The following is a 25,831-nucleotide window of genomic DNA, read 5'->3' as shown; positions in this document are numbered from 1 at the left end:
TCACGGCGCTAGTAGACAGCAGCCTTGGAGCATCGCGGGAAGAATACTTGTGCCGACGGCCTAGCTCGTTATCCTACCGGCCTGCGAGCCATTTCTTTCGGCGGGCATATAACCCAGCCGTTGTAACGGAATTGGTTGTCTTGGGAACTAGCTCTGAACCTGTCTTCCCTAACTCGTCTTCCCCTTTCTCTTGCTGACTCTATTCTTCCCCAAATTATCCACTTCTGAGTCAATCTATCCCTGAATTTGGTGTGAATCCTATGAGTACCGTTCTATGAACTTTTATTTGGAGCTCGGTTACACATTCGCCAAGCAACTCGAGCTAAACCTCTCTCTCTCAAAAAAAAAAGCAACTCGAGCTAAACACATGGTTACATACAAACGTGGATCTCAACGTGCCCACTCATCTTTGATTGACATGATGCATTCTCTGTACAAGTATTCCATTCCATGGCAAAATCGTTTGCACCCTAGGCAGAACAGCTCTTCTAGCCTCAGAAAGAAAAAGTGCTAAATGGAAGAGAGAGAGAGAGAGAGAGAGAGAGAGAGAGAGAGAGAGAGAGAGAGAGAGAGTTTTCAAGAAGAGAAAATCAGAAGGAAATAAACCAAGAGAATTGACACTTGGAAGCTCTGGGGTCGAAGAGGCAGCGATCATCAGCACTTGTTGTGTATGGGGTCGGAGCCTCTCCGGACCCGGCGCTTGCTCATCCTGTCGGGGTCGAACACCGTGGAGGGAGGGAGGGGACCCGCGGCCTTCCTGGAAGCGTCGAGCCGGGCGCTGGCGCCGCTAGCAGCGGCGGCCGTCCTCCTTGGTCGTCGCTGCTCGGGCGGCAAGGCGCCCCGGTACTCTCCCGTCTGGCGCCCGGCGGCGAGAACCGCCGGCGGCACCCGGACGCCGCGGACGATAGCAGGGCCGGAGCTCAGGAGCGCGGCGAGGACAAGAACCGCCAGCGGCACGAGGCTGAGGACTCTCATTCTGTCCTCGATCCCCCTTTTGCAGCAGCCGCCGGGGGCGACTGGGCGAGCGATGCTCTAGAAGATTGCTAGGTGCGGCGCGCTACTGCCGGAGCCTAGCTTTGCGACATGAGAATGCTAGCTAGCTGATATGTTATGAGGAGCTCCGGCCGCCATCTCTGCTAAGCTGTTTCGCAATGCCACGCCGCCGCCTTGCGCGCCTTTGCTCCGGTGATATAGGGGGGGTGTCCAGTGTCCTCTCGTCTAGGCCCGCATCTGTAACGGCGACGGGTGAGGGGAGATCTCGGCCGGTCCAAAAGCGTAAAGCCCAAAGGGATGGACACCCAACAAGGCAACAACACATTACTTTTTTTTTTCTTTTTTTGCTGTTGCGCACACTTGAGGTTTGCTTGCGCATTTGCATGCACACCCCGTGGCTTGGCTTGGCGCAAAGAAACAAAAGCGTTCGTGTAGTAAATGCAATGTAGAAGTAGTAGGAGGAGGAGACAATGTCAGTTTGTTACAACTGCTGAAGGATTAGAGCTTGGATCGCAGAGAATTAAGGAAAGGCAAGCGGGCGTGCCCACGAAGAAAAAGGAAAAGGAAAGGAAAGAGTGCATGCAGTTGTGTTGCGTATCAATCACTGAACGCTGTTTTGGAAGATTCCGCCAGGTGGAAAAGAAAGCGGCAGCCGGCCGGGGTTGGGGGCCTCACCTAAACTTTTTGTTTTCTCTAGGTTCGGTCGCGGATCATCCAATCCAAACTGCCGCTTTCGCGCCACCGCGAGTACTTTGGAAGCTTCCCTATCAAGCAAGCCGAAGCGCCCTTCCCCACGCCGCCACGCGAGAACAGCGCAGCAAGCAAGGGGACGACGGGCGAAGCATGGAACCATGCTGGAGGCTGGAGCGAGCTCCTGTTTTGCCGCTCGCTTTGTGTTTCCTTCCTCTTGGATTGTGGGTGGGTCCGAGGCCGAAAGCCCGCCCCGTTCAAAGATCCAAAGCGGAAGCGGAAGCGGCGAAAGGGCCCTGCTGCCTTGCCGCGCGCAGGGACATTCCCCTTCCTCCCCCCCTCCTCGCTTTGGCTTTCTTCGGGTACATCCCCTGGCTGCCTGGTTTAACTTAAAGGCGCGCGGGGAGAGCCGAAAGCGAAACATTTCTCCACGTACCAGCAGTTGCACTCTTACCAGCCGCTCACCGAGCCAGCCCCGCCGTGGCGTTGTGTGATCGTGTCCCCGGCTCCTCGCCTATCGCTCTGCTTCCGCGCGCGTGCGAAGCCCGGAGACGCCTGACGCGCCGCGCGACGAGCAGGCGTGCCCCGCCGCAGCAGCCTACCCCCGCGCGCGCGCGGCGTGGCACGGTCTTTCCAGCCGAGAAAGAGAGAGCAGAACCTCGGTCGATTGCGACCCGTAAGATGACCAGACTGATCGCAGTTCGCAGGCAGACGGCACACGACGTTCCAGAGGGCTCACAAACACCAGACTGATCGCGGCATGATGCTAACAAAAAACAAGTGGAGCTCATACAGTACATGTGCAGTGCAGTGAACCCCTGTGGCGAAGAGGAGCCCTGAATCGACTCGTTCCATGCTACAGACTTACACCGCGACAGCTTGGGCGTGCGATTCTTTTTTTCTTTTCTCTCTTCAGAGATACATCAGACGTTCGCCTCTTCCAAGGGCAAGATCACCTCGAGGGTTTCGGCGCCTCGCCGGACCGTCAGGGTCACCTGATCTCCGACGCCGTAGTCATCCAGAACCCTCAGCAGGTCGGATTTGCCCTTCACCTGCTCCACAAACGACGGTACAAGGCAACAGGAGAAGGGATTCATGAGACTGTCCGTCCACATCTTAAAACCCTGCCGTTGGACTAGAGAGACCGAACAGAACTTCATCGAGAGGCGCTTACAGGTTTGCCGTCCACCGCGATGATGACATCTCCAAGAACGATGTTGCCAGCGAAACCCCTGCCCGTAGGAGCCAGACCTGCTTTGGCTGCAGCGCTGCTCGCAGGAACCTACAGAGAAGAAACATCTGATTGGATCAGGGGGACCGAAGAGTAGCAGTGCAAATAAAACATTGGCCGCATTGCTGTTTGGCTGACAGAACAGAAGGGTGCAGCGGGTTCAATCTACCTTCAGTATAAGAGCTCCGTTGCGAACATTAAGCTGATATGCAATTGGATCCGGAGCAAATTCCAGATTCAAGCCAGCACGGCGGACCTTAAAATATAAATGTAGAAATAACTTAGACCGAAGCAAATGAAAGAAACTAAGCATATGCCTCAACAATGAACAGACACAAATGATCTAATAAGAAAACAACTTAATTTAGAAGACCCTTCGAGGCATTGCAGAATATATACAGTACAAGTGATTACTTGGAGGGGAGGCACAATTGGTTTTAGTTAGGAGAAACTGAGACCAAAAGAATTTCAGTGTCACTGAAAAAGGTTACTACTGTTGAAAGAACCTGATCAGCTGAACCTTACCCTCCTATAATGGACAACTTTCCATACCTTACTTTAAAAAAAGGGGAAAAAAACTTGCTATGAAATAATTGTGTGCTTGTTTCAAAAGCATCTGATCTACACTCATGCTCACCGTACATAATGGGGACATTTGGAATATAAAAAATTGCATGCAAACAACTTAAATGGCAACAGTTTGTTGATAGATATCTCTCACTGAAAGACAATGTTTTATGCATGACAGACAAGCTTGTCTTGACATGTGCCATCACAGCTAGCAGGTAATTGCAAGGCAAGTTCAGAAAACTTTGGAGTATGAAGTTGATAATGTGACTGAAAGATATGCAGGCAACATACTTTTCCAAACTGAATTAGTTGAGGAGCAATTTTAAGTACAGTTGATGATGGGATGGCAAAGCCAACACCTGCAGATGTTCCTGCAACATCGAGGAAAAAGCGGCATCTTAGGCTAACCCTTGAAATTACATAAACTTAAATTAAATCAAATATAGTGGAATCTGATTACGGACTGCCAGGTCAACACAAGCAGGAAAAAAATAAACTTATGGTCTAGTTAGCAGCTAGGATGCGCAGAATATACAATTATATATCACCTCATTTTTTCTTAATAGAATAGTAACAGATAAAAAACTCCTGGCCTCTAGGTGTCTAAGCCAATGTCAAACTAGAAAATGCAAGTCATTCAATGTTGTCACAACAACAGTCAGTACAATGAACAAAGCAATCTAGAAAATGAAACAGAAATTTTATGTAGTTAAACTTCGTGATCAGCTAGTTAAGATCATGAAAGCAACAGTTGTGAGACTACTGTTACATATGCTCTTCTCACTGCTATTAACTACAGAGTATAGATGCTGAGGTATGTGTAACTGTGTATGTATACAAAGAACAACATCTGATAGAAACATCTAATCGTAAGGACTACTTTACGGAAAGGTACCTGATCATGTTTTGCTAGCGCAGTTTTGAGAAATGCAACAAACTTACCTGTCTGTGTAAAAATTGCTGTGTTAATACCAATCATATGCCCCTTTGAGTCAAGCAAAGGACCACCACTGCATGAGGTTCATCAAAATACATGGTTAGCAAACTGTTTTGTAATACCTAGTGTTGAAGAAATCATAGTGCCTGAGATTTAATGAAGAAATGCAGTAACGCGGTACAGGTTCTTGATATAGCAAGACCAAATGTATACAAATCACCAACTGCATACATGCTCAACTTAGGTAAACTGTAATGGATATTAAATTAAAACAAGTGTATAAATAGGATAATGATCAAGCATGTATATCAAATGTAGTACACTAAAATACCCAAACATCAAGTGCAGAGAAATAGTTAACTGAATAGCTTTCACAAAGAGATTAGAATTAAAGTTTGTCAGTCTCACAACTTGACCATGATGTTACAAAGTTTCAGAGTAACATTCTAGCCACTGATACAATCATTATGCTAACTGCTAGAGCAGAAATTTGGCTCGTAATCTTTGCATCATGGTGCCTAATGCTAGTCACTATAATGAGTAGCACTTCCTCATTTGGATAGCCACTGATACAATCAAACACTATTCACCATTTTTACACTTTGGCAATAAATAAAGATCCTCTCGATGCATTGTGTAAAGTGGTATCGAGTAGAAACCATATGTAAGTTAGGTGGAAAACTACTGACGGGTATGCTTAGGATTGTCTAAGTGCTAGGCTCAGTATAACAGAAAAATAAAAAACCAGTTATAACAGAAACATAAAACCAGTACTGAAAATGCTAGGTACTAACAGAACAGTAGTTTCTAAAGTGAGTTCTGCAAATTGAAACTGCAATTTTCGTTTGAAGAAGATAATCAGTATAGAAATCATTTTGAAACATATCCACAAACCTGTTACCAGGGTTAATAGCTGCATCTGTTTGAATTCCACCCCCAATTGTCACCCCAGCTTGACTGAAAATATCTCGATTTAAACCACTGATGACACCAACAGTTAGAGTATGGTCAAAACCAAAAGGATTTCCAATTGCTAAGCATTGCTGACCAACTCTTAGGGCTGATGATTGCCCCACATTAATTGGCTTCAAGAGATCTGTAGGAGCATCGACCTATTACATGTCCATGTATTAGGTACTGAAAGAAAATGATTGGCAAGAATTTTTCCAATTAATAAACAATTATCGAACTCAGGTGAGAATCACAAAAGAACTGTGATTAAATTGGTTGGCAAATGAGAGATGCAACTTTCTGGATATAAAGGCTCTCAAGTATTTCTATTTTTTTCAAAGATTTATTGGTCTGCGCCATATGCCATCTGAGTCATCTAAATAACTAGATTACTAGACAGATAATTCAATGGCTAACGACAGAAATAATTGGTTGAGACACATGTAGAACACTGAAATGGTATATGAAATCAATTGAGAATTATATTGCAGAGTATAAAAATATTCAACAGCCCGACCAACAAAAGAAGAAAAAAGTAAAAACCATATCCTACAACCTAACTCCTCAAGTAGTCAAGTTCTGGGTTTTCATTTCCAAACACTAGGAAAGAGGAGGGTTCTAAATTTCTGATCCTAGGGTGAAAAGGAGGGGAACAATATGATCTTTTTATGCTCTCTTTATGATGCCATACATTGAAAGTGAGATAAGGATGAGCTATGGTGACAATACTTGTAGACTATATTTCTACAGAACACAGCATTGGTCAAAATACATCTTACCTTAAGAACAGCAAGATCTTTAGCACGATCTGCACCAACCAATTTGCCTTCGAAACTTTTCTGTATCCTTTCAAGTAGATACAGAAGGCTATTAGTTGTCTTTCGTATACAAGAATGCTAGTACCTTTATCATATTTAATTTAACAAAATGTATCCAAGCCAGTGCAGTTAAATAAGTATTTACCCTTCAGCAGCAAGAATGGTGACACGAGCAACGACTTCGCCAAGCTTGGGATTTTTTGAAAGAGCACTGCCAACCACTGTGAAGCACAGAAAAAAATTGTGAGCTCATATTGCTCATAGCCTCATATACAGTGGACTGTGGAGGTGTGATTGTCTCAGATTAATATACCATGATAATTTGTAACAATATGTCCAGAATCATCCCACACTACACCAGAACCATTTCCTTCAGGGATCTAAAATGGATAAGAAGTTTCATTCAAACAAGAGCTTATCAAACCTTTATTTGTATTAACAATATGTCATTTAAACAATATCTAAAAAATATACCAACAAGAATGGAACAACAAATCAGCAAGTTTTTGTCTAGTACTTTAGTTTTAGCTCGATCAAATTATAAGGAGAAGAGATGATAATGAACATGATTCTAGTGCTTCTAGGGAACATGCAACAATTAACTAATACTCTTGAGTCTGAACTTGGGACATGAAAATGCTTTTAGTTTACCTCCACAACGCCAGTTATATTAAGCTGTGGCCGTAGTGTTGCATCAAAAATATTGACGACTGAGTAAGTATTTGTTTCGAAAAGTTCAGCGATCCGTTTCTGCCATTCAGGAGCATGACCCAAAGTGGTGTAAATATATTTGAGAACAAGCTTATAGGATAAAGCAAGGAAGTAGGTTCAACTGAGCACTGACCTCAGTTGGAAATAATGGACCAGATGGGGAAATCTTAGGAGTCACATCCTCAATTTTGACAGATGGTTCACCCAAAGCAAGTGCTGCAGTAAAAAATGTCAAACTAAAAGAGCCCAAACCATAAAAAAATTGTAAAGTAACATGCTACAAAAAGGACCGCATGGTCAGGTGAAAGCCACCAAATAAATTTCTATGAACACCTAAACTACTATGTCACTTAGTCCGAACCTGATAAGTACCTTGACGAATGTAAGCTAAAACAAAAGGCTGACAAGGCGATAAGCTTCCTCTTTGACATAAGCAATAAGGTTTTGCTTGACATTTCATCAAGATCACATGTTTCCCTCGATGACCTAGAAGATTCATTAAACAAAAATAGGAAGAAATTTGGTGAACAGTTAGCATCCAGCTAATAAGTAAATTGGAAGAAAAGGGTGAGAAAACTAAAATTTATCCAATCCACTAGCAACACCTAATGCGAGTACACAAAGTGACTAGATGTAGAACTTTTTTTGAAACGAAGTAGTAGATGTAGAAATGGCATTAATACTTGTGTATCCTTATACCAAAAAAACATGAAGGATGCAGACCACCATCACTTGATCTACTAAGGCGCTGGTTGTTAACTAACGCGAATTGTAACTAAACTCTTATCTTGAACTTATCAGAGCCAAACGTACTGCTAGGTGTCACAAGTTAAACGCATTGTACGAACCACCGAACCAGCACCCATTACACTGACTGAGACGAAAAAAAAATGGATGCTGGGATAAAAGCCGAACCACCAAATACTGAAACGAGCAAAGCATGTAGCAACCGAGAACTACTTTATTGTCATTCAACATCATGTCTCGCAGAAAAAAAAAATCCTATTGTGCGGAAAGAGATAGCCAAAACCTCGGAGGCGCTTCCTCGCCACCGTGGGTTGCCGAGGCGGCGCCCTCGACGACAACCCTCCGGCGGCTGACACTCCTGGCAGCGGCGCGCGCGGCCGGCGCGGTGGTGGACGCGGCGCAGGGCAGGCACCGCATCCGAGGGAGGCCTGGGTTTCCAGAGGGGGTGTGTGTCCGTGTGTGGCGCATGAGCTGCAACTGCAATTGATCGGGAGAGGGGAGGATGCGGAATTGCGCGGTTGGGGATGGAGGGAGAGTGGCCTTTCGCATTCAAGTCCACAAGGAGTTGTATATTTCTGCATTAGTCCAGGGATGCTCGGTCACTCCACCAGGCCTGCTCTCGTCCCTCCGTTTCAGAGCACCAGCCCACCACGGCCCACCAGGCCCGCCACTCGCGCGCCGCCTCTCCCTTTCCCTTCTTCCTCCGCCGCGCCGCCATGTCGCCGGCCTAACCAAACCAACCCAATGGCCGCCGCCGTCGCCGCGGCGCTACTCCGCCGCTCCACCACCTCCCCGCACCGCCGACTCATCCTCCCGCTCCTCTCCCACCTCCACCACCCCTCGCCGCAACCCCCGTTCCCATGGCTCCCGCCCCAGCATCGCTTCTTCTCTTCCGCCGACACGGCCGGTGATCCCAACCCGAAACCGCCGCCCCTTGACCCTAAGAAGCTATGGAGCGAGCTCTCCGCCTGGGACCCCGACGCCGGCTCATCCCGCCTCCCGAAGGCCACGTGGGACGCCGTGGTGGCCCTCGTCCGCGGCTTCGCCAAGAGCCCGGCCATGTGCGACCAGGCGCTCGCACTCTACGTCCCCTCCTCCACCTTCCCAACCTACGTCCGCCAATTCCGCGCGTTCCTCCTCCCGCGCCTCTCCCGGGACTCAGCGGCGCATCTCCTCTCCCTCCCTGCCGAGGAAGCGCACGCGCTCCTCCTCCCGGCCTTCGCCGAGTTCTGCATCGCCAACTTCGCGGACGAGCTGAAGCAGCACAGGTCGGTGATGACCGCAGCCGACCTCACGGCGCCGCACACCTGGTACCCCTTCGCGCGCGCCATGCGCCGCCGGATCGTGTACCACTGCGGCCCCACCAACAGCGGCAAGACGCACAACGCACTCACCCGCTTCGCCGCCGCCAAGTCCGGGGTCTACTGCAGCCCGCTCCGGCTCCTCGCCATGGAGGTCTTCGACAAGGTCAATGCCCTCGGTGTCTACTGCACCCTCCGCACCGGCCAGGAGGTCAAGGAAGTGCCTTTCGCCAACCATGTCGCCTGTACTATTGAGATGGTGTCCACCGAGGAGCTCTACGAAGTCGCCGTGGTTGATGAGATACAGATGATGGCCGACCCTATCAGGGGCTTTGCATGGACACGCGCTGTGCTTGGGCTCAAGGCAGATGAGATACACCTCTGCGGTGACCCTAGCGTGCTCAAGATTGTCCAGAAGATTTGTGCAGACACTGGAGATGATTTGCAGGTGCATCAGTATCAGCGATTCAAGCCGCTTGTTGTTGAGGCAAAGACACTTCTTGGGGACCTCAAGAATGTTCGCTCTGGTGATTGCGTTGTTGCTTTCTCTCGAAGGGAGATATTTGAGGTGAAGCTGGCAATTGAGAAGTTTACAAAGCATAAGTGTTGTGTTATTTATGGTGCTCTACCACCAGAGACACGACGACAACAAGCAAAGCTGTTCAATGAGCAGGATAATGAGTATGATGTGCTTGTAGCAAGTGACGCAGTCGGTATGGGGCTGAACCTTAACATTAGGAGGGTTGTATTCTATAGCTTGGCCAAATACAATGGGGACAGGATGGTACCAGTTCCTGCCTCGCAGGTAAAGCAGATTGCTGGTCGTGCTGGTCGGAGGGGCAGTGTTTACCCAGACGGACTCACAACAACTTTCTTGAAGGACGATTTGGATTATTTGATCCAGTGCCTGCAGCAGCCGTTTGAGGAGGCACAGAAAGTTGGTCTTTTTCCTTGCTTTGAGCAAGTGGAAATGTTTGCCAGCCAGTTCCCAGACCTTACTTTCAATGACCTGTTGGATAAATTTCGTGATAATTGCCGCATTGATAAGACATATTTTATGTGCCAGCAGGACAGTATCAAGAAGGTTGCTAATATGCTTGAGAGGGTCCAGGGGCTATCCCTCAAGGATCGCTACAATTTTATTTTTGCTCCAGTTAATATAAGGGATCCAAAAGCCATGTACCATCTTCTAAGATATGCCACTCACTATAGCCAAAGCCGTCGTGTTAGCATTGCAATGGGAGTGCCAAGGGATTCTGCAAGAAATGACACTGAGCTTCTGGACCTTGAGACAAAGCACCAGGTTCTATCAATTTATTTGTGGCTCTCACACCATTTTGAGGAAGATAAGTTTCCTCAGGTGCAGCAAGCTGAGCAAATGGCAATAAGTATTGCTGATTTACTTGGAAAATCACTTGCAAAAGCATGCTGGAAGCCTGAATCAAGACAACAACCTAGGCAGCAACGAGAAAGCAACAATGAGTGCAATGAGGAACAGGCATCAAATGACAGTGCTGAAAATATTTCTAAAGATGGTTATGAACGGCCAAGGGCACTTGCTAAAACAATCGTGAGGTAATAACTCCAACTCATCTTTCCTAACTAGTCCAGCTTTAGCAAGCGGCTTGCCAAGTAAATCAATGAGGAATAATACTTGGAACCTCACTTTCAGATATTCTGGATTTTGTTCTTTGCCTCCCCTTGATTGGAGAATCTGAAATATGAACTATCAAGTAGTATCTCATAGTTTTGATCTGGTGTGTTCTTAGCCAACTTTCCTGTTCCCCATCCTGATTTATCTCTGGAAATTGTTCTTTGATTTACAATATGTTCAGAGCTTGTTCTTTGTATGATCCTTGCTTGTGAGGTTGCTAGTGCTCCCAGTCCCAGAAAACAAGCACTTATAATAAATTTGTGTCCATCCTTAGATAAACGAGTTTGCCTGATGCCCTGAAGTATAATTGTTGCTGATGAATTGATCATGAGTTTATTATGGTAAAATGCTTATTTCTGAGTGCACTGATTTTGTAAACATTTTGTGGGCCTGTGAAATAATCGCTCCATGAACTACTCGGAGAAGTACATATCTCGCTGTCACTACAAAATCACCAGAACGAGTAACAATTTCATGAACCTGTAACTTATGGTGTCTTTAGATTTGTTTGGATGGTCATGAAGTAATGACAACTGCATATTGTGTGACATCAATGGGGCATGTCAATGCTGAAAACAGGTTCAGCGGACGAGTTCAAACTGAAAATATTATGCCCGTGCACTGTTGGCAAGCTTCAAGTTGCTATTGCGTTAAGCCGCTAACCGCAAGATGTGCTTAGTGTTATTTTTTACTCTGTTGATTGGAGCTAATTGAGATGTTACCATTCAGGGAGAAGTTGCTCACAACCAGAAAATATTTGTCACATATCCATGATGCATCTGGTTGAAAAATCTTTTGAGAAGCTGTTACTTTGGTAAACATTAATTGCTCATGGTTTGTAAATTCCATCAGTAAAGTAGCATTAACTTTTCAGTTAACTGGTGAACTTATATGGTAATATCATTTTCATGTCTGGAACTCAGTGATTTTTGTACAAGCATCATGCTCTTATGCAATTTTTGTTAGGTTAAACAAATTGTAGTACGCCAAATTCCCTATCCTATATACACTTGACTCTTTTCAGTGTGCACCAAGCAATGAAACAGCCAACATTTAATAGACCGGGTTATGTTTTTTATATATTAATGAAACCGCCAACATTTAATAAACCGGGTTGTGACGACTAATCTCACAAAAATTTCCTGGTCATTTCCCAAAAGGATAACCTTCATTACCATTCCCCATGATCATTGGTTTGAGTGAAATACTTCCCAGATTAGAGGGAGGTGCCTCAGAATTTTGTTGCACCAGTTGAGGAGTTTTCCCCCATATGTTTTCATTGGGATATCTCAGTTACCTATGCTTTCTTTCTTTTTGCAGGAAATGGCAAGATAAGTTCAACCAGAACTCTCCTCCTCCCTTGAACTTTGCGGCTTGAAATTCTCATGGGTTGACCAGACGGATGCTACAAAAAGAACCTGTTGAGCCAAGTTGGGACTTGGGACAGCTCGTTCAACTCCAACTGCTTGCCTATGGCATGCCATGGCTATTTTCTGTTGGAGCTCAGATTTGTTATCCTGGGACGAAACTGAAGCCTACCAGATGTGCTGCAACATTTGCTTCAACAGGCCCCTATTTCAATGGCACCACGGGAGAACCAGCTGAGTATTTGCTTTGCAATTGTAGATTGCACGGCAAGGAACAACAACACGAGGGTCAGGAAGTTAACCGCAGTTAAATTAGTGTTACTTTGTGGTATGCTACACTAGAATTGTGGGAATAGCCTAATAGGTAGGAACTGATACATGACAGTTTTCATTGATTATTATCCAGAATTGTGGTTTTTTAGTTACCCTGACGCTCCTTATACTTTCTGTACTCTTTGGAGAGCACAGTGCCTTGTAATCTTTGGAGAGCACGCTCCTCCAGATGTTAAGTAGGCACGTTTTTTTTCTTTTTTTCTTTTTGAAACGAGTAGGCACGGTTTTTAGTTGTCTGAAATTGGCGAAACCAATGGGGTTTGACGGGATGCTGCACAGTCCTAGGTGCAGGCCCCATGTAAGAAGTTATGCGTATGGATGTATGATACTACAAGAGGTGGGCTGGAACCAGGCTTCCAACTGTTTTCTGATTGTTTTAAGGGATTGTGAGCCAGTTTGTGGGAGTCAGTCTATGAGGAACCCTGACTAGTACTTGTACATTTGTACTAGCTTCCGTGCCTTCTGATTTTCCTCAGGTCATGCTCGGTTAATATCCTTCCCAAGGGGACCGGGGATTAATCAAACAAAACTTTAGTATATTTTTATAGCTTATTTTAATGATCTTGAAGCCGCTTTGTTGTGGTGTCTTCTTTATGGGAGACATTCTTTTAGTGTTTTCCATTCGGCTGAAATTTTCTGAGGCTCCTTTCAAAAAAAGAAAAAAAAATTCTGAGGCGACAATACGGCCCGGCTCGTTAGGCCTGCTCAAAGCATCTGTAAGTTACCACGACTCACGGCCCAGCCCAACCGTACTCAAACCGGCGGTATAAAAGCCCCCACAGGTAACCGTCCAAACCCCCTGGCCGCACCACCCGCCTCCGTCCCTTCGGTTTCCTCCTCCCTTGCCCCCCCACCGCGCGCGGCAGCGGCAGGCAGCCTCCCCTCTCCGAGGAGGGTGCTAAAACCCTAGAGACCCTCAGCCAAAGGGTCTCTTCGCCTTGCTCGCCATGCGGACCGCCGAGGAGAAGGGCAAGAGGGCGAGGACCGACGGCGCCGAGGAGGACGGGGGAGAGCCCATCGACCGCGCCCTCCAGCTCTCCATCGAGAAGCTCCAGGGGATCCAGGACGAGATCGAGAAGGTGAGTCGCTTCGGTTCCCCGAGTGGATTGGGATTTTTACCCGCCTCATTTGGCGCGCTGTGAATTGTGATCGCTCAGTCACTGGAATTTGACTCACTGGGTTAGGTTGTTGGAATGTTGGTCGTCTTTCCAGCAGCAGTTGCAGCGGGAGATTTAGTGGAGGTTTTGCTGCGGCCCAGGGTGACCTGCGAGATGGTTCCGCTGTGACTCAGCGTTCGGGTGATTGATTAGTTGATTGTGGCCTGGGTGGAAGAATTTGTTTTGGGGAATCGGGAGGGAATTGAGGGTTTTCTGTCTACGCGTTTAGTGCGAGGAAGCATTGGGGACTTTCTGTGCTCTTGCAGAATCATGAAAAATTAGACGCAACAAGGCATGTGCCTTCATGTTTAATGTCAGCAGGCTCTGAAGTCGGAATTTACTTGCTTGTGAGCATAACCAACTGAATTGTAGAAGCTTGCAATTGCATAGCTTGGCTTATGAATTGCTAAATACTTCAGGAAATTAGAATCTGATGTTTCCCGATAGAAGATTTTTACCCGAGTTTTAGTTGATTGTTCAGCATAAGCAGCACCTAACCACACTGAATGTGATCGTGGAAACGCACTGGCTAAATTTACATTACTCCCATGTACATGACAAATTGCTATTTCATATGCATTTTTTATAATAGCTGTTTAAATGTATTTTTAACAGTAGGCTGCCTCATGGCATCAATTCGTTACAGGTTAATGAGGAAGCAAGCGATAAGGTTTTAGAGGTGGAACAGAAATACAATAAAATTCGTAGACCAGTTTATGTTCGACGCAATGAAATTATCCAGAAAATTTCAGACTTCTGGCTGACAGCGGTCTGTAATATCCTTCTATTATGGTTTCCATTCCAGACTTACTGGAAGTGCTTATGGGCTCTTCTTTTAAATATTTAATTGTGACACTGCTGTGTGCTGACCTGCAGTTCCTTAGCCATCCTGTGCTTGGTGATCTTTTAACCGAGGACGATCAACAGGTACCTTTGCTTGGCATGCTTTTAGCTCTTTGGATATTTTTTTAGTATAAATTAGCAGAGAGTAATAAATCAAATAATCTTCAGTGTTCATTCTGTTGTAGATTTGTAAACACTTGGAGTCTATTTTTGTGGATGAGTCAGAGGATATTAAATCGGGCTGCTCTATTACTCTAGTAAGCTTCTTTTGGACCTGCTATAATTTATTTTTAATTTTTCTTTTAAATTTTGTTTTTACTTACTACCTTGAACTGGAAGACCTTTTCTTCCAATCCGTATTTTGAAGATAAAAAGCTTACAAAGACGTATTCCATGAGTGATGATGGAACAGTCACAGTAGAGGCTACCTCCATTAAGTGGAAGGCAGGAATGGTATTGTGCCTTGACCATTAAACTATATGTTTAGCATGCCAAGTTCCTGCCAAGAGAACCTATCTAATTTGTACTAATACATTAGGATATTGTCAATGGAAAGGTATGCACCAAGAAGGGTGAAAAGCGACTGCTGGTTGATCAAAGGTATCTAGTTTCTATTTGAGCACAAAATTTCCCCATTGTCTGTATCTCATAAGTGATGCACAATTACATAATTAAACAATCTATGCATGGAGCTTCTTTCTTATGTCAATATTGTCCAAGCCTCCAAGAGGATATCATTCTTTCTGCCATTGAGATTCTACAGTGTAGTCAAGATGTGTCTATGTTACTCTGTTTACTCTGTTGGTTCCGTTGGTATTTTACAATCTAGCACATTTCCATATCTGTGTTATCTTGCCAACAGTTCATGAAATAGTTGAAATATTCGTGAAAATATGTTGTATACTAGTGCCTATAGGTTTGGTGGCTGCTTGGTCTTGTGATTTGGCATACAAAACACTCTTAATCCAATATACTTGCATGGTTTATCGGAGAATCCCTGATAAGGTCATTCCTCCTGATGTATCTGTATGCATTGGTTTTCTTTTTCCATAGAGAAGCATGAATACTACTAAGTATCCAATAGATATTTTTTTTGTTGCTATTTGCAAGATTGTCAGTCTGTGTGCTTCGAAATCTTCTCTTTTTCTTTCTTCTTTTTTTACCTGGTTTGCACATTACATCTTTGATTCAATATAGTAATATATGTCTATCTCAGTTGAGTTGCAAGTTGGAGATTCTGTAAAGTTGTCTTCCGTTTCTTTTGCAGCTTCTTCACTTGGTTCAATGCTGCAGAGAATGGAAGTTTTGCTCATGGTGAGATGGATCAGGTATAACAATTTCCAGGTCTTACCGTTGAGGTTGAGGCCTAAAAAAATTAAAAATACATAACATGTTCCAGATGAGGATGTTCTCTGATAACCTCCATTACATAGGTGGCAGATATCATCAAGGAAGACTTGTGGCCTAATCCTTTGAAGTATTTCAACAATGTTAGTGGTTCTTTTGAATTGATTTTGTTCGTTTTCTTTTTATATCCTTGTATCTTGTGCTGAAATCTCTCACTGCAGGAGCTAGAAAGTGAGTTTGAACAAGAGGGTGATGAAGAGGTAATTCAGTCCTTTTTGTCTGTGGTTCTATTCCTTAGGCAAATGTGCATTGCAATCTTTCTCTGCATGAGCTACCTTTTTTTTCTGTTGCACCTGGCTGTTTAGGTTAATCGTACTGCTGTCATGTCATGTATCATGGTTAATATACCATTTAGTCATGCTTGTCATATCAGTCAATACGTCTATTATTTGCATATGCAGATTGGAGACATTGAGAACTGTTATTTCACTGTATCCATTTTATTTACCATTCTCCTCCTATGTTTTTAGGGATCTGATGAGGAGGAATCCGAAGATGAAGATGAAGATGGAGGGGATGAAGAGGAGACCTGAGCCCTCTTTTATTACAATTGGATCTGATAACTTATGTCTGCAGAATGCGTGAGACTTGGGCCTCCAAAGGGCTGATGAAAACGAGGCGTCCCCTTTTGCGGTGTTTTGGTGCTTGCCTTAGTTGGAGGTTTAGGAGCTATTTTCAGAACTTCAGTTTATCGGTCGAGAAGCAACTCATTGCTCTACTGTATCAGATTTCTGTACTTGGCCTGCTAAATATTTGCTGTGCTTAGCGTTGCAGAAAGTATTGATAGCTTGTACTGAAAAACATCATGGCTATTCGTACATGTAGTATTTGTGCACAATGCAAGTTCGGCCCTTTACTGCGCAGCTTTGATGGCGGGCCCGGTCTATCCAATAACCGTCCGTGAATGTGGTCAACCAGCTTCAGAATCTTGTTCGCCAATATGCCCTGATATGGATAGAGCCATAGAAGCATTAATAATTTATGCAGTCGATTTCTTATCAAGGTATACTTCAAAAGGGTTATTTCGTTTAATCTGCAGTGACATATTTTTGGAGACGGGTCGGCATGTGAGTTCTACGTCTACCTTTGAGATACGGATTTCATACGGTTCCTCTTTCTTCTTCCTCGCGCTGTGTCGATCTCTGCCTCCCCCTGTTCGTCCTCACCGTCATGCCTGCTGCTCCCACCGGGAACCGCACTTAAATCAAATCCTGTCGATTTCCCCTCGCCCCTGCTCTCAAGTCTCACCCTTCCTCGCCAATTGTCGTGTCTCTGGCCGGTGACGTTGTCCACTTGTCCTTGTGTCATCTCACCCGCGCCATCGCCGTCCAGCCTGCCACGGTGCCGCCTTGCGACTACACACACACAAAAACAAAAAAGTCTACGAACAACGTCACCGTTGTCATGCGCAAAAGAAAAGGCGATTCATGATTGAAGGATAAGTCACTCGACCGAAGCTGCATGAAATATGCGAGACCTCTTAGCATCATTCGATTTGCAAAGGTTTTGAATCAGTTCAAGACGGCGGAGATCGGATTACAACAAGCACCAGCAAAAGAGCAGACAGGGGTCTAAATTCTAAAGACGTGCGTCCACCGATCCCAGCGAGTAGCAGCATCTCTTGAAGCTTTCCATGGCGCGGCTGAAGAGGGGCACGTAGGCGCTGACGCCCCCGTCACCGGAGAAGGACCGCACGAGGAAGACGGAGCCCTCGTCCGGCAGGTAGCCGGGCATGAAGAAGAAGGGCCGACCGCCGCCGAAGTCCAGGTCGCAGAACGCGGCGTGCAGCAGGCTGTCCACCTCGACGTCCGGGCTGAGCACCTTCTCCGCCGCGTCGGCCGTCGGGACCAGCCCCTCCCGCTCCGCCGCCCCGGAGCACGCGAAGTCGACGAACGACCGGAAGTAGGCGTCGTCGACGCGGGCCACCGCCCGGGCCACGAGCTCCGCGGCGTGCCACAGCGGCCCGTCCACCAGCTCCCGCGCGGCGGCGGCCGGCCGCGCCCAGAGCACGGCGTTGCCCGTGTACCCCTCGGGCACCCCACGCGGGGGGCCGGTCATCCGCGCCCGCCCGTCCACGGCGACGCGCAGCGCGGTGACCGCGCCCCCGTCGAGCCCGCGCGCCCTCGTGATGCACCGCCACAGGTGCGCCACCAGGCACAGCGCCGTGCCGTAGGGCCGCGGCGCCCGCGCCGACGCCCGCGACCTGAGCTCGAAGACCAGCTCCCGGCTGAAGTGCGCCCGGTGCACGACCACCGCGTCGCCGGCGTCGCGCGCCTCCCCGCCGTGAGGGCGAGGGTGAGGCGGCCCGAACTCGACGCCGCGGTGCTCGAACTCAAACCGCGGCGGGTCCCGGGGCACGAAGAGCGACGCCCGGTCGTGCGCCGGAACCGGGTCGACGGGGACCCCGCGGGTGGCCTGGCCCCACGCGAGCAGGAAGTTGCAGGCGGCCCGCCCGTCGGCCACGACGTGGCTCATGGTGTGGCCGACGGCGATCGAGCCGCACGCGAACCGCGTGACCTGGACCATCAGCAGCTCCCCGCCGGCGCCGGGGGCGCTCGGGTGCAGCCCCGCCGCCGCGGGCGCCGGCTCCGCCAGCGCCGGCATGACGCTGGTGAGCGCGACGTCGGCCGTCGCCTCGACGAACCGCGCGCCCGCGTCGTCGAGCAGGATCGCGCGGCCGCCCCGGGCGTCGGCGCCGAGCCGGCCGGCCCACTCGCGGTACTCGGCGAGCGCCCTGGCCAGCCCCGCCTCGAGAACGGCGGTGGGCGGGGCCGGCGGGCGGAAGAAGCTTATGCCGGAGATGTACTGGTCGAAGCTGGCCCTGTCGAACACCGTGAGCGGGACGGCGCCCGCCGCCGCGAACGGGGCGCGGCCGGCGCCGTAGTCGGGCCTGACGGCCTTGGACGAGTGCACGGTGATCTTCATGCCTGGTGACTGTACGCGCGTCGTCGGAAAGCTAATCCAGACATCCAGTAAGATGATGGTGATGATGATGGTTGGCGCTATATTTTGAACTAGAATAACCACCGCCCTAGAGCGCCAAGCCCCGGTATCCTGCTTGTCCTACTTGCCGCCTTCCCCGCTATCCTCCATAGTCCATTCCCTTGTTATCTTCTCCTACCGCTACCGTCCCTAATAGCCGGGATTTGGACCGCCATTGCAGCCAGATTATGGTTATGGGTGTCACAAGAACTGGTGATGCTTTGGTTGTTTAGTCTATCTCCAAACTCGTCGTTTTGGCAGCAGCTGGTTTGCACTCGTTAATCCCATCTCCTGTGATGGTCTTTTGTTGATGCAAAGCATCACCTGCTAACTTGCACCGAACTCACAGTTCAACCTGTTTGGATAGCCCTAGTACCTGACTCCCGATGACCTTCGTTGATGGCAATAAATTTCAAGTTTTGGATTGTATTGTGTTTAATCGAAGCCTCAGGCGAACCTTCCCAATAGAGGCCTGCACAGAACACTCTAAAGAGTCAAAGGGGAGCATGGTGGGATGTGCACTCTACTCCTAATTTTCAAAATTTTCAGATTTTTTTAGACATAATACATACGTATATGCTCATGTAGAGGCACGCACACTCGCCTCTATAAATACACGCAAGCAACGCTACCCATACGAGCACCTCCAAGAGACGCACACGCTTATATACACGTGCACACACTCACTCCTATAAAATACACGCAAGCGACCCTACCTCTATGGGCACTTTCAAGAGACTAAGCGGGTAAATCAATCTGATGTACACTCTACTCCTATTTTTTCAGATATTTTTATGAAACATAGTACAAACACGTACGCTCACGTATACATAGTAACACTCATCTCTATAAATACTCACAAGCAAATCTACTCCAATGAGCACCTCCAAGAGATTGAGCCGGCGGATTCTCAAGATTGACGAAATTATCATATGCGCCTTCCTATTGATGGGTACCTCGCCTACCACTAAAAGAATAGCGCCGATTAAACCTTGAAATAAATCTTAAAAATACGAGCACATATGCTGAGTTAAGAACTTGAATCCGAATCCGAATGGACAGGTTGCATAAAAAAACCTTACCTGTGGCTACTCCTAAGTAAGGCATGTGCTTGTCACAAGAAAAAATCCTTTTTAGTTCCCTAAACTCCTGAACTTAGTTTAGGACGAATCCGTATTTCCTCCCTAGACAATGAAATCGTCCGTCTGGACTCTTCGGACTCGCGATACTGGACACATGATCTCCCTGGCTGGTTTCTCTCAGTGGGTTTTCTCTTTTTTATATATATATTTATTTTAGCTGAATCTTTAAAAATCATAGTAAATCAAAACAAAGTTATAAAATAGAAAATTTAATTTTTTTTGGACTCCACACAAGTGATCTACGCAGTGAACATATGATATGATATAATTTAGTAAAAAAATTTTGTTGTACTTTTAGATATATACTTTTTAGTAATTAGTTAATAGCTATAATTTTTATGGTCCAATTATTTTGAAATTTTTATAGTGTGCTAATAATTATATACTTGAGTTTTAGTAAAAATTTCTTACTCATTGGATCATGTATGCTTTAGTAACAAAGAGAAAGGACATTTTTCTTGTCAGAATGGGCTGGTACTGGTAGGCAGCCCACGGCAATTTGTGGGCCTCGTCCTGTCTCCCTCACTCGATTCGGCCCGCACAGCCCGCCCGCCGCGGGCCTGCCGCCGCGAGCGGAGCTAGAGCTACCTTACCAACCGAACCGGCCGCGGCGGACACCTCGGCGTGCGTAGCCTCCACGCGGTGCCGTTGCTGCGACGCTGCGTCAGATCGACGCGCGGAGACTCCGCCCCCACCACCCCGCCGCCTATATAACCGGCGTCCGAATCGCCGCCGGCCCCTCCTCCCTCCGCGCCCCCTTCCACCACGCTCTGGAAGCTGTCCCCCCTTTCTGGAGCGCCGAGACCGAGAGGAGAGCTGGTCGAGGGATGGCCGGCGAGAGCTGCGTCCCGCGGCCCCTGTTCGGCGGCGCCATCTCCACCGCCTTCCCCGCCCGCTTCCAGGTACGAGGCTGGAGGCTTTCCGCCTTCCCCCCGCACCTTCCTCCTTGGCCCCCGACTCCCCGAGGTTTCCTTTCCATTTTCTGCGTGCGCGTGGCGCTGACATTTGGTTTTGGGCTTCGGTTTTTTTTTATATGTTCAGGACGTGAGCAACATCCGGGAGGTCCCCGACCATCAGGTTCGTGCTGTTCTCGCATTGCAGTTCCGATACTGTAGTATGTGTTTGCGTGCGTTTGGAGAATTTGTTTGCTGTCTGTTTGACGGGCGGTGCCGCGCAGGAGGTTTTTGTTGATCCAGCCCGCGACGAGAGCCTCATCTTCGAGCTGCTCGATCTCAAGGGCGAGGTGGACGACGCCGGCAGCGCGCTATGGTTCCTGCGCGACATCGCCAACGAACAAGACGCCGGGGACAACTTGGTAAACAAAAATCAACAAGTTTAATTAGTGCCACTAAGCCATATGTAACAGACTCATTTGGCAAATTACCAATGTGTTTAGAGAACTATTAGGTTGGATGGCTACCTGATTGAACTGGATTAACGTAAAAGACATGTTGGTAAATTATTGCTTGTTTGTTTGCTAGGTGGTTGAGCATTCTGGAACGCTCGAGCTAGCTAGCTTGCGTCTTGGAGAAGCACCTGCGGTGGCTGGAACTTCAGTTGGCCAGCTGGTAAGCTTATTTACTGTACCAATATCAGTATGGTGTGCCACACTGCCACCCTGATCAATCTAGGTCGTCTATTGGTTTCTGTTCTTGCTTCTTTGGTTTAATTGGTAAAAGATTTCTAGTGTTGTACAAGTGTAGTGTAATCCTTTTGTGCATATTAAGGAAACTAAACAAGTTTTCAGTTTTGATTAAACATCCTTAACAAACAGTAACGATGAATCTAAGTCAGGCAGACATTGCGAGGAGCTTGATTTGCTCAAGTATTCTCATGTGGTGACTGCACCTTCAGAATTTAGATATGAAGGCACGCTGAAGTACATCCTTCTCATTTTTCACGGTAGGGTGGGAGAAAAGGCAATTTTTAGCCTTCAATTGGGAGAAGTGGCTATCCAGGAAATGTTGTGCCTTATGAAACATATGTTCAACTGCACATTGATGATTGTTGGCATTTCTAATTCAGTTTCTTGATATGCATTCAAATGGTAGAGAAATAGAACTAAGTAGTGTCAGAAAAATGCATGGTAGGATCTCATTCCCTCTTTTCGTTCTCTATGTAGGCCGTCTCAAAAGGGAGGCAGGGCAGAGAAGCACAGAACATTGTTCGAGTGAGTACCACCCTTGATGAGTATTGTTAAAAACATTTGATATATTGGCTCTTCAAACTGAATGCCGCGTTGCGTTTATAGCTTTACCTGGCAAACATACGTCTCAAGAATGCAGCAACTGATGTACTTATCACCGCCTACGAGCCGCTGTTGATAAAGTAAGTCCTGTAGATTGTTATCGCATATTTCCTGTTATTAATGGGTATTTCATACTATTCTTGAACAAAATAGTTTCACTATTTCATGTTTCCTCAAGGCTGGGAAGCTTGTTCTGATTTTAAATAACACAATTACCATCTACTGGCATTTGTTTGCCTGTGTATGGAATTATATTAGTATACTGTTTTGGATGCTTGCATAAATACATCTTGACATGTTAAAATGAGGGTCCATAATGTTGAAACAGGACATTAATTTAGTAAATGACTGGATGTTCTGCTTCTTAAACATACCCTTTTTTTGCAAGTCACCGTCAGCTTCGCACTATGGAATACCCTTATGTTCAGATAGAAAAACTTCTTTCAGCTTTGTACCTCGGCACACTGAATGCTAGTGCAGTAGAATTGGGAGAACCCAAATATCAAAAACCGTATAAGTAGTTAAATGGAGATGTAACAGAATTCTAATGTACTGCAAGAAACATGATGGTCCTAAAGGTTCAAAACATGAGCGGTGGTATTTATTTAGTAAAATGAGGGATTAGTGTTTGTTGCCCCCTAATTGGTTTATTCTGTCTGATTTTATTTCAGCCCCTTGAGTGAAAGTGCTGCCGCAGTTGCGGCTGGTCCAGCCATACCTGCTGAACAAGCTGGATGTTTACCGATGTCTGAGATCTTCAAAGTTGCTGTGATGAATTTCAATGTGCATGATTGGAACCTTTTCAATGGAGGGCCTTGAAGTAGCTGTTTTCTTGTTTTAGATCTAGTACTAAGTAGTGTCTTACAAACGGCCCTGGCATCAGTAGAATTTGTCAGCTAAATTGTAGCAGAATGTAGTCAACTGATCCTGCTTGATCAGTGGAACCAAATCTGTCTTTTAACCTAAACCTGGGGCATTTGAATTGAGATATCCGATATGAAGCTATCAAAATTGTAAGGGAGATGATGCTTTTAAGTTTTGCAGGATGTTTGAGAAGGGAAAGATGTCAACCTTGCATTTCATTGTATGGTCTGACAGTTTTTGTCCAACATGGTACCATATACTCTTGATCGATCACTGATCGCCCACTGCACCCTGCACCAAGGATCCAGGATGACGAACATGTGAACTATGAAGTCTGTGGGAAATGCCAACTGCCAAATGACAAATTGAGTCGATACCAGTTGGATGGATCATTTGGTCACACATTTTAACTGATGCTTCACTACTTCCTATTGACGCATCCAATCTGTTTGGAGATTTATCGTAATTCATACTTTAAGGCAGGTTGGTTTCTGGCTCATTTCACACCAAGTTGAAAGACTAGAAGTGCAGCCTGCTATTCGTCAGTTGAACGGATGGCTATATCATGCTAGCACTGGAACGTTTCAGTTGTACGATCACTGTAGTTGGATTGATCTGCTTCTAAGTGTGGTGAACACCTGAAGAAATCTGGTTCCGAAATTGCCATGTTTGAACGTCTTTCAACAAAATGTTTGAAATCTACAAGAGGATCTTGCAACCGATAGTATATATTACAAATCCACATTATACAGCGTTGCGATTTCCTTTGCCGGAAGTCGATAATAATCCGTCCCTCGACAATGAAAAATCAGAGAGAAGAGGGAGGGGGAAAAGGAAAGGAGACTGTTGGGGAGTTTTGGGGCCTCGATTTCTCATTACAAATCATCATCAGGGAAGAGCCTGGGGAAAATTTCGAATTCGAGGATGGGTTACAACGCAACGCTTCACTTCCAGTTGTTGGCGACGATGTCAGCTAGGTCGACGACCCTCTGGGAGTATCCCCACTCGTTGTCGTACCACGCGATGACCTTGACCATGTCGTCGCCCATGACCATGGTGAGCGAGGCGTCGATGGTGGAGGAGACGTCGGAGCACCTAAAGTCGACGGACACGAGCGGCGCGTCGCAGACCTCGAGGACGCCGCTGAGCTCGTTGGCGGCGCTGTCGCGGAACGCCTGGTTGACCTCCTCGGCGAGGGTCTTCTTGGAGACCTGCACGACGAGGTCGACGACGGAGACGTTCGGGGTGGGCACCCGGAGCGCGATCCCGTTGAGCTTGCCCTTGAGGTTGGGGAGCACGAGGGCGACGGCCTTGGCCGCGCCGGTGGAGGTGGGCACGATGTTGAGCGCGGCGGCGCGGGCGCGGCGCAGGTCGCGGTGGCTGGCGTCCAGCAGCCTCTGGTCGCCGGTGTAGGAGTGGGTGGTGGTCATGGTGCCCTTGATGATGCCTGCGCCATTAGTTAGTCACATGAGCTGCGTAGATCGGAGCGGAACGTGGTGGCTTGTTGATAATCATATGGATTGCAAACAAGAGCACGCGCGGACGCACCGAACTTCTGGTCGAGGACCTTGACGAACGGCGCGAGGCAGTTGGTGGTGCAGGACGCGTTGCTGATGATGGGCTCGTCGGGGTTGTACTGGTCTGCATTGACGCCGACGACGTAGGTGGGGATGTCGCCCTTGCCCGGCGCGGTGATGAGCACCTTCTTGGCCCCCGCCTGGATGTGCTTCCCGGCGCCCTCGCGGTCGACGAAGACCCCCGTCCCCTCGATGACGAGGTCGACGCCGAGCTCCCCCCAGGGCAGGTTGCTGGGGTTGCGGTCCGACACGACCTTGATGACCTTGCCGTCGACGGAGATGGCGTTGTCGCCCTCGGGCCTCACCTCGGCGTCGAAGATGCCGAGCGTGGAGTCGTACTTGAGCAGGTGCGACGCCTGCTTGACGCCCCCGGTGTCGTTGATGGCGATGACGTCGAGCGGCGAGTCGTCGCGCCCGTGCCAGCAGCGCAGGAAGTTGCGCCCGATGCGGCCGAACCCGTTGATCGCCACCTTGAGCTTCGCCTCCGTCGGGGCCCGCCTCGGCCCGCCGCTCGTGCCGACCTGCATGCGCGCACAGCCAAGCGAGCGCGAGCGCGCTCGTTCGTTCATCCCCCGATCCCCAGCCGTAGCTGCGACGACAGCGAATCAAGCTGACACGTTCCCGAAGGAGGGAGCTAGCGCGCGTACCGCGTGGGTCCTGAAGGAGACGGCGTTCATGAAGTCGTCGGAGGCGGCATTGCTCCGGCGCAGCGGCAGCGACGCGGAGCTCCTGAGCCCGGAGAACTCGGAGAGGCCGGCGCCCTGGAGCGGGACGGTGGTGGCGGAGAGCATGGGCGACGCCATGGCGGCCACGGAGCAGCGGAGCAGGGCGCGGGATCAAAGCTGACGAGGATGCCAGCCAGCACGCTCGAGGCGGACGGCGTATATACGGGCCGGCGGATTGGGGTGGCCGCGTTTGTGGTGCCCGGGGGCGCGGCGCGGGATCGTGAGGCCCCGATTGGCCGAGGGATCAGATTTCGGATAGCCCCAGGCCCCCAGCGTATGGCTGCCGATGGCCGCCGCCGCGGCACCCACACCCTTTCACTGTGCCGCTCGATCAAAACGTGTGGCCTTTTTTCGTGCCCGTGGTTTCGCCTCAGTATTCTTCCCCTCTCTCGTCCCGTCGGTGGATTCTTGGTCGCGGCGTGGTGCCGGTAGAAGTGGCAGCGGTAAGGAGTTGGGAATTTTTGTGACGGCCGGGGAGCGCGGGAGCTGTGCTGCCGGGCGGGCCGGAGCTTCCAGGCCTCAGGTGCTGAAAGCAACGCCAGGTCGCTAGCTGATGGATGGATATTCGGCGTTGGATTCGGTC

The 25,831-nt window shown here is 48.1% G+C and overlaps 7 protein-coding genes across 11 annotated transcripts; 3 read left to right on the top strand and 4 right to left on the bottom strand.

The window, feature by feature from the left end:
- Positions 1 to 454: 454 nt before the first annotated feature.
- Positions 455 to 1,295, bottom strand: LOC112898712. The gene has a single exon (XM_025966985.1). The coding sequence runs from the start codon at positions 973 to 975 to the stop codon at positions 655 to 657; it is 321 nt and encodes a 106-aa protein (XP_025822770.1). The 5' UTR covers positions 976 to 1,295; the 3' UTR covers positions 455 to 654.
- A 1,120-nt stretch (positions 1,296 to 2,415) lies between these two features.
- LOC112899277 (protease Do-like 8, chloroplastic) lies at positions 2,416 to 8,154 on the bottom strand. 2 transcript variants are annotated; one of them, XM_025967681.1, is made up of 13 exons: positions 7,932 to 8,154; positions 7,263 to 7,387; positions 7,035 to 7,117; positions 6,842 to 6,940; positions 6,504 to 6,570; positions 6,336 to 6,411; positions 6,152 to 6,218; positions 5,316 to 5,533; positions 4,427 to 4,494; positions 3,776 to 3,855; positions 3,084 to 3,170; positions 2,858 to 2,965; positions 2,416 to 2,735 (listed from the first exon to the last, which is right to left on the bottom strand). In XM_025967681.1, exons 1-13 carry the CDS (start codon positions 8,114 to 8,116, stop codon positions 2,607 to 2,609), a joined length of 1,392 nt encoding a protein of 463 aa, XP_025823466.1. In that variant the 5' UTR covers positions 8,117 to 8,154; the 3' UTR covers positions 2,416 to 2,606. The 2 variants fall into 2 exon arrangements, with proteins under 2 accessions (XP_025823466.1, XP_025823465.1); XM_025967680.1 differs by lacking the exon at positions 7,932 to 8,154 and having other exon boundaries at positions 7,274 to 7,387.
- Positions 8,155 to 8,259: 105 nt separating this feature from the next.
- Positions 8,260 to 12,669, top strand: LOC112899276 (ATP-dependent RNA helicase SUV3L, mitochondrial). 2 transcript variants are annotated; one of them, XM_025967678.1, is made up of 2 exons: positions 8,260 to 10,524; positions 11,924 to 12,669. In XM_025967678.1, the coding sequence occupies exons 1-2, from the start codon at positions 8,393 to 8,395 to the stop codon at positions 11,979 to 11,981; spliced, it is 2,190 nt and encodes a 729-aa protein (XP_025823463.1). In that variant the 5' UTR covers positions 8,260 to 8,392; the 3' UTR covers positions 11,982 to 12,669. The 2 variants fall into 2 exon arrangements, with proteins under 2 accessions (XP_025823463.1, XP_025823464.1); XM_025967679.1 differs by lacking the exon at positions 11,924 to 12,669 and adding an exon at positions 10,622 to 11,898.
- A 441-nt stretch (positions 12,670 to 13,110) lies between these two features.
- Positions 13,111 to 16,573, top strand: LOC112901649 (NAP1-related protein 1-like). 3 transcript variants are annotated; one of them, XM_025970606.1, is made up of 10 exons: positions 13,111 to 13,382; positions 14,107 to 14,229; positions 14,337 to 14,387; positions 14,489 to 14,560; positions 14,643 to 14,756; positions 14,860 to 14,903; positions 15,571 to 15,631; positions 15,737 to 15,793; positions 15,872 to 15,910; positions 16,181 to 16,573. In XM_025970606.1, exons 1-10 carry the CDS (start codon positions 13,251 to 13,253, stop codon positions 16,241 to 16,243), a joined length of 756 nt encoding a protein of 251 aa, XP_025826391.1. In that variant the 5' UTR covers positions 13,111 to 13,250; the 3' UTR covers positions 16,244 to 16,573. The 3 variants fall into 3 exon arrangements, with proteins under 3 accessions (XP_025826391.1, XP_025826390.1, XP_025826392.1); XM_025970605.1 differs by having other exon boundaries at positions 14,842 to 14,903; XM_025970607.1 differs by lacking the exon at positions 14,107 to 14,229 and having other exon boundaries at positions 14,842 to 14,903.
- Positions 16,574 to 17,168: 595 nt separating this feature from the next.
- On the bottom strand, positions 17,169 to 18,917 carry LOC112901175 (agmatine coumaroyltransferase-2-like). Its single transcript, XM_025970022.1, has one exon. The coding sequence runs from the start codon at positions 18,633 to 18,635 to the stop codon at positions 17,289 to 17,291; it is 1,347 nt and encodes a 448-aa protein (XP_025825807.1). The 5' UTR covers positions 18,636 to 18,917; the 3' UTR covers positions 17,169 to 17,288.
- A 1,533-nt stretch (positions 18,918 to 20,450) lies between these two features.
- On the top strand, positions 20,451 to 23,191 carry LOC112899554 (ran guanine nucleotide release factor). Its single transcript, XM_025968060.1, has 7 exons — positions 20,451 to 20,736; positions 20,876 to 20,911; positions 21,012 to 21,149; positions 21,316 to 21,402; positions 21,957 to 22,004; positions 22,086 to 22,162; positions 22,754 to 23,191. Exons 1-7 carry the CDS (start codon positions 20,662 to 20,664, stop codon positions 22,899 to 22,901), a joined length of 609 nt encoding a protein of 202 aa, XP_025823845.1. The 5' UTR covers positions 20,451 to 20,661; the 3' UTR covers positions 22,902 to 23,191.
- A 463-nt stretch (positions 23,192 to 23,654) lies between these two features.
- On the bottom strand, positions 23,655 to 25,388 carry LOC112899553 (glyceraldehyde-3-phosphate dehydrogenase A, chloroplastic). The gene is made up of 3 exons (XM_025968059.1): positions 25,171 to 25,388; positions 24,495 to 25,044; positions 23,655 to 24,393 (listed from the first exon to the last, which is right to left on the bottom strand). Exons 1-3 carry the CDS (start codon positions 25,324 to 25,326, stop codon positions 23,891 to 23,893), a joined length of 1,209 nt encoding a protein of 402 aa, XP_025823844.1. The 5' UTR covers positions 25,327 to 25,388; the 3' UTR covers positions 23,655 to 23,890.
- Positions 25,389 to 25,831: the final 443 nt, after the last annotated feature.

Source organism: Panicum hallii, chromosome 7 (genome assembly GCF_002211085.1).
Source record: "Panicum hallii strain FIL2 chromosome 7, PHallii_v3.1, whole genome shotgun sequence".
Classification (NCBI taxonomy): domain Eukaryota; kingdom Viridiplantae; phylum Streptophyta; class Magnoliopsida; order Poales; family Poaceae; genus Panicum; species Panicum hallii.
The sequence above is the reverse complement of the archived record's forward strand: the minus strand, read 5'-3'. Positions and strand labels throughout refer to the sequence as shown.